The sequence below is a fragment of the Littorina saxatilis genome, unplaced genomic scaffold (assembly GCF_037325665.1).
Source record: "Littorina saxatilis isolate snail1 unplaced genomic scaffold, US_GU_Lsax_2.0 scaffold_1835, whole genome shotgun sequence".
In the NCBI taxonomy this organism is placed as follows: domain Eukaryota; kingdom Metazoa; phylum Mollusca; class Gastropoda; order Littorinimorpha; family Littorinidae; genus Littorina; species Littorina saxatilis.
Window position 1 is genome coordinate 5111 of NW_027129677.1, and position 6516 is coordinate 11626.

The window sequence follows — 6516 nt, forward strand, 5'->3', positions numbered from 1 at the left end:
AATAAATAAATAAATTGATAAGTAAACACAATTTTTTTTAAAGGTTAAAATAGGATCTGTCATCTTGTATATATCTCGTGCATCATACTTGTACATCAGTCAAATGCAAGCAAACATTGAAAGCGACATGATCTACATCACGCTTAGTCAATATTGAACGTGACTTACCCTCTTTCTGCCCCCCGAGCAGACGAAAGAAAAGAAAAACTGTCGGTCCGAACCTCAGCACTCACTGGTCAGTAACAATTCAATAAATAAATCACTCAACCGTCTCACGACACTCGGAGCGAATGAACTGATCGCATTAGAGCCAACAATCGCGGACAACACCCCCTCCCTTAGCCAATCATTCGGGATGTCGCCTCCCTCCCAAAATCTACCCCGATGAAAACACTCCCGAGCGGAGAGCCGCTTCGATATTGAACGAGAAGAAAGAGCGGACATTCACACACAATTTTTCTCCAAATCTTACCTGTTGTTTCTTGAATTACGGTCCCTCCTCCCGTGCGAAAATAAGAAAGGGAGTGGTGCTGGAAATGGCTTCCCACCCTCTCTCTTGAGTTCTGTGGTGGTCGGAGGGTGTCGGCGAAACGGGGCGAGCTCGTGAGGGAGGATTTCCCGCACTGCAGACGTCATCGTTGCTTGTGTACTTTAAGGGACACAACTCTTGGATTGCGCGAGTTTGCTCTGTACGTGAAAGAGTTGCTTCCCTTGTTCGGAGACGTATTTCAAGTATTTGACCATCTGATGAATAGACTCACACTTCGACTAACTGAATGACCACCTATCTAAATAAAGTGTTTGCTTTCAAAAACACAAAGTAATTGGAACCTAAGCATACAGTCACCCAACCGACTCACCACTCGACACTGAGTGACATGGACAATCAGACCCCCCCCCCCCCCCCCCCCCCCCCCCCCCCCCCCCCCCCCCCGCCCACCAGTGACACCCACAGACATACGGACACAGTCACACCGAAGAAAACACAAAGACACAGACAGACAGATAGACAGACAAACAGGCGCACAGACACAGACACAGACACAGACTGACTCACACCCACACAAGCAGACTCGGACGGACAGGCAGACTGACCGATAGACGGACAGACCGTGCTACACACACTCACCACCGGCACACACAAAGTGACACACAGACACACACACACACACACCGTCACACAAACACACACACACACACACACACACACACACACACACACACACACACAAACACACAAGTTATTACAATTCCATGTTTTGTTTTTTACGAAACACTGATTTGAACATGAAGACAAAACAAAGACACTGATCGATAACATGCCGTTGCAAATGTGTATAATTATGTAAGTATTTAGTAAATAAGTCTTATCTGAACTAAAGCATTTCACATCAGAAATCATTTAACCAAACACACACACACACACACACACACACACACACACACACACACACACACACACACACACACACACACACACACACACACACACACACACACACACATACACACACACACACACACACACATACACACACGCGCACGTGCCTTGTGTGCAACCTACACAAATAGCCGTCTTCTGAGCAAGCAACTTATAATGACAGAGAACGTCGATTACCCATCTTCCATAAGCTTTTGACTCTACTGACGAGTAAAATATCAAATATTTAAAAAGAAAAACAACAATTACAACGACAAAACAGCATTTTCAAGAGAAATAAACTTGTTGTTCGTTTTTTTCTGCAAGTTAAAATAATCACGGTCACTTTTACATTTCTTCTGTATGTCTATATGTCTTTCTATTTGTCTGTCTGTTTTTTCTGTTTCCAATTCTTTCGTTATTTTCTTTGCACGTGGTATAAGCATATGTTTTGTGTTGTGATTTTATTTCTCTCATTTAGAGTCTAGATTTGTGCACATCTTTATCGAATGTAACGCTATGATAAATGTCACCGATATAATAACTAACACATTTAAGTACAAAAGTAAATCACTGTACAGGTACATCGTTTGTTCTCGGCAATCGCTGGAAACGTAATACTTTGAGTGCGTTTTTGTTTAAACTGAACATTTCATCAGTTCGCCCGGAGCTACAATGTGACGTCACTTCCACGCAATATGTCAACGAATTCGTCACACTGACGTCATCAACATTTGCTGATCTTTGAGCAACGGCAACAGAAACATATTACTGACACCATCTTTCTGAAAATCGTCGCAACCTCCAGTCTAAATCTTGCGTTGAATACACCATAAATTACAGGGTTAGCTGACGAGTTGAGCAGGTATGACCTAACAAAAACATTGTAGAAATTGAGCTGCGTGGAACCATGGAGAGAATTGTCAAAGTTGCGAAACACGCCGCGAATGAGCATCAATGTCAAATAAGGGAAGAAACTTATCACGAACACCAACGTCACTGCAAAAGCAACAACAGTTGTCTTGTCCATGCTGACACCTTTCTTCCCGTTTCTGTGGCAACACGTTGGCCATTTGCTTTTCTGGCGAGCTTCTTTCTTGTGAGCCTTTTTCGCTTTCTCGAAACTTTCCGAGGAAGAATCATAATCTGATCGGACAGTGAAGACGGACATGTTCGACTCTGTACTGGACACGTGGGACAGTCTGCTAGAATCGACGTTACTGCTGCCAGGCGTCAAAGATTCGCCCGCTTTGTCGCCAGTTTGAGAAACTTCTGACGTGGTGTTCGTGACGTCATTGTTTGTGTCTGCGTCATTTGACTCTCTACGGCCATGGCAACAGCAGGAGATTGCGCGAATTGGGCTTCTGCGAAGAAGGTCGTCTCTGCTGAGTCCCAAGACAGCTTCCTCGCACGTGCAAGAAGCAGAGGGGGAGGAATTCCGAGAAGAAGACACACAGGAACGTTCGCCTTTCTTCTTCGCGGACTTTTTGCTTCGGCTGGACCTCTTGGCGAAATGAGGCAGACTGGGACTCGGAATTGGGGACAAAGACAACACTACGTCCGGCTGCGAGGCATTAATAGACGGAGAGGCGTGTCTTGTGAGGTCGTTCTGACCAATCATAGACACTCGAGAACAGGTGGGAGGAGCCTCAGACAGGTTTGGCGTTGATGAAAGCATGTCAGGTTGTGCAGTGGGCGGAGTTTGTTGACAGCTTGTCTGACCAACCGTAGGCAAAGCAGGGTTGGTGGGAGGAGTTTCTGAAAGCGTTGACATGGAAAGAAGCATATCCGGTCGCGAAATTACTGATACCGGGAGTCGTTGTTCTGTCAGAACAACCTCAGAAGAACTAGCTGGGCTCCTACCGGGGGAACTAGGGAGAGATGTGACAAGCTTAGCTTCCCTGGTTGACGAAGCACGTCGACGTTCACTCTTACCACACAAGGCAAAAGCGGGACTGTTCGGGGGCGTGTTCCGGGAGGACGAAGCGGACGACCCTTTGTCTCTGGACTTGGACTGGTTGGACCTGGTAGACCTCAGGCCCGGACGATGCGCACGAGCCTGTCTCCAGATTCTGAAGTAGAGCACGGCCAGCACGACAGTCATGGTGATAAACCCGCCCCCCAGAATGCACATCAAGGCCATGGGGTAAGGAGTGTCGTGGTACTCGTCAGAGAACGAGCAGTCCTTGCCGAAAAGACCAGGCCGACTCGTTTCCGTAGTCTTTAGTCCAGTGACGACGTACAGGGGCACAGATATCAACAGAGCCAGCATCGCAGACAGCGCAGCTCCGATCCTAGCCTCTCTCTTCTGCATCTGACGACCCAGGGGATGACAGACGCGACGAAAACGATCCACAGCGATGACGATGAGGATGCAGTTGGACGTCAGAGCACAGAAGAGCGTAACGAAACGCAGCAGACGACACGCAAAGTCGGAGGAGAAAGTCAGGTGGAACCTGAGATCGGCAATCTCCGTTGGCATGGCGATGAGGCCGATGATGAGGTCGCAGACGGCCAGGCAGACGATCAAGAAATGCTGGCAGGCTCCGCGGAACTTGAGCCCGTAGACGTACATGACCAGGGAGTTGCCCGGGACACCGACAGTCATCAGCACAGCTACGTACACCATGGAGGGGATCACCACGCGCGCGTACTCCTCATTCTCGCGCCACAGGTCCCCGGATGTAAAGTTCCCACCCCCGGATGTAAAGTTGCCAGCCCCGGATGTGAAGTTCTGAGCCTCGCTTTGAGACCCCGAGAACCCGAATGTGCTCTTGACAAAAGGGCTGAGCTGTAGAGGACTTTCACCATCGTTGTCCAAATCCAAAAGTTCGCTCGGTTGGAAGAGATAGGGCGTGGTTGATAAAGTCTGGGTATTCTCATGGTTCCAAATGACCGTGGGCTTTGGTTTGAGGTTTGTCGTGTTACTGTTTTCGTCCGTAGAGAAGAAATGTGAAAATCCGACAGTGTCATTCATGATGACTTTGGAGGAAGCTTTAATTACGAACACTGATCATTGCAGATGTGCAGTGTTTCATCCATACCCTGCGGTATTTCACGCCGACTGCAACATTGAACAATCTACCGTCAGTGCGTGGTTCGCTGTCACACTTAATGAATCTCGAAATGTTATCTCCCCTTTAAAAAATGTGACGTCACTTTTACGGGGTTATTTTTGTTTATACAGCCCAAAATTGGAATCACCACTACCCGATGAACATAGGGGAATACACATGAAATGCAGGATCCTCGATGGCTTAAGGTGTGTCTGGTGGTTCGTGTGAGAAACAGCACGTCACATTCTCCCACGATCACAATTCACACAGCACTGTTTGTACTGCGAGTAAAACCATAACAACAATACTTCAACACAAAAGCATTGGATCTAAACTTGCTTTTTTCACGCGTGCTTAAACATGTTTCGTAGCTATGGGTTAGTGTTTAGAGCTGCGTCACGAAGGTACAAACACACACATGTCGACAACATTTTTTTGAACTTATGGGTCCGAAAAATATATACAGATGCTTGAACTTCTGTATTTCACTTCACATACAGATGCTTGGACTTCTTTATTCCACTTCACATACAGATGCTTGGACTTCTGTACTCCACTTCACGTACAGATGCTTCAACTTCTTTATTCCACTTCACATACAGATGCTTCAACTTCTGTATTCCACTTGATATACAGATGCTTGAACTTCTTTATTCCACTTCACATACAGATGCTTCAACTTCTTTATTCCACTTCACATACAGATGCTTCAACTTCTTTATTCCACTTCACATACAGATGCTTCGACTTCTTTATTCCACTTGATATACAGATGCTTGAACTTCTGTATTTCACTTGACTGCAAAGACTTCAGTGTTCACTCGACTCCAAAGATTTCTGTATCAATTTAGCTTCGAAGACCATCTCGTCGCGAAGACATAACTGCGAGTCCAGTGTGAGGAAAGTGGAGGAAATCCACCGTGGCCGAGGAAGTACGAGTCTGTCGGGCGTTGACCAAGGTGAAGGACTGAAGTCAGTAGTCTGGGGCTTCTTTTTAGTACTAGTCGATCACGATGTCTCTGAAAATACACACAAAGAAAAATGAGATGAAAATGTTGTTGTTAACGTTCATACATGGAATATTGTTTTGGGGTTCTGCATACATAGGTAAATAGTATCGGTAAATAGTGTGTGTGTGGGGGGGGAGATGTACGCGTGTGTTTGTGTGTGTGTGTGTGTGTGGGTACGTTCGTTTGCGTGAGAGAGAGAGAGAGAGAGAGAGAGAGAGAGAGAGAGAGAGAGAGAGAGAGAGAGAGAGAGAGAGAGACAAACAGACGGAGAGAAATTTCACGAACCATGCACGACAATCTTTTTTTACTTCATTAAAGTAAGCGACGGAATGAGTAATTTCTCTCAGGGACCCACTAACCCATCGAGGGCCGCTTAATTTTCATCCATATTTGATTGATAGACCGATTTGTGGCGTGATTTCGTAAAGTGCAATACTTGATAGTCGTCTGGGTAGGGCCTATGCCTGAAAGCGATAAGGCTGATGTTATACTGATCAAGAACACGATCTCCCATGATTAAGCATCTGTTTAAAGGTACCTTCTTGCGTTAAACGGTCTGGTTCACCACAGCATACTTGTCTATGATTTTAAGCGCTGTTCACATGTTATAGACTCACAACCCACTTTCCACCAACTTTCAAGCGATTTTTGTTTTGGAACCAAGTCTGTTGAAAATCATGTGAACAGCGCTAACGGTCAGATTTATTTTAAGCAACGATTCTCAGCCGATTTGCACATTTTGTTCGATCGTATTCGTTGTTTTCCGGCGCGATAATAAAAGTCTGCTCCAAGTGGCTTGTAAATCGCTGCGGAGTCGAGCAGGTTCAAGTCGCTGCTAAATCGGAACTAAATTGTCGGGACCGTTCACACGGCAGACGTTTTGCCGACATGGTCGCAGCGACACCTTGGCGACATCAAACCAACTAAAGCTGGTTAAAAATTGGTTGAAAGTCTGCCATGTGAACAGCACTTTACCGTAGGGTAAGAGCATCTTTATATCACTTGGGATACATATTATACACCAAGAATT

The 6516-nt window shown here is 46.0% G+C and overlaps 1 protein-coding gene across 1 annotated transcript; it reads right to left on the minus strand.

The window, feature by feature from the left end:
- Positions 1-1306: 1306 nt before the first annotated feature.
- Positions 1307-5497, minus strand: LOC138957900 (dopamine receptor 3-like). The gene has a single exon (XM_070328937.1). It carries the CDS (start codon positions 4395-4397, stop codon positions 2148-2150), a length of 2250 nt encoding a protein of 749 aa, XP_070185038.1. The 5' UTR covers positions 4398-5497; the 3' UTR covers positions 1307-2147.
- Positions 5498-6516: the final 1019 nt, after the last annotated feature.

Coding starts and splice junctions, on each gene's coding strand:
- LOC138957900 (XM_070328937.1), bottom strand. CDS start 4,397: ATGAATGACACTGTCGGATTTTCACATTTCTTCTCTACGGACGAAAAC.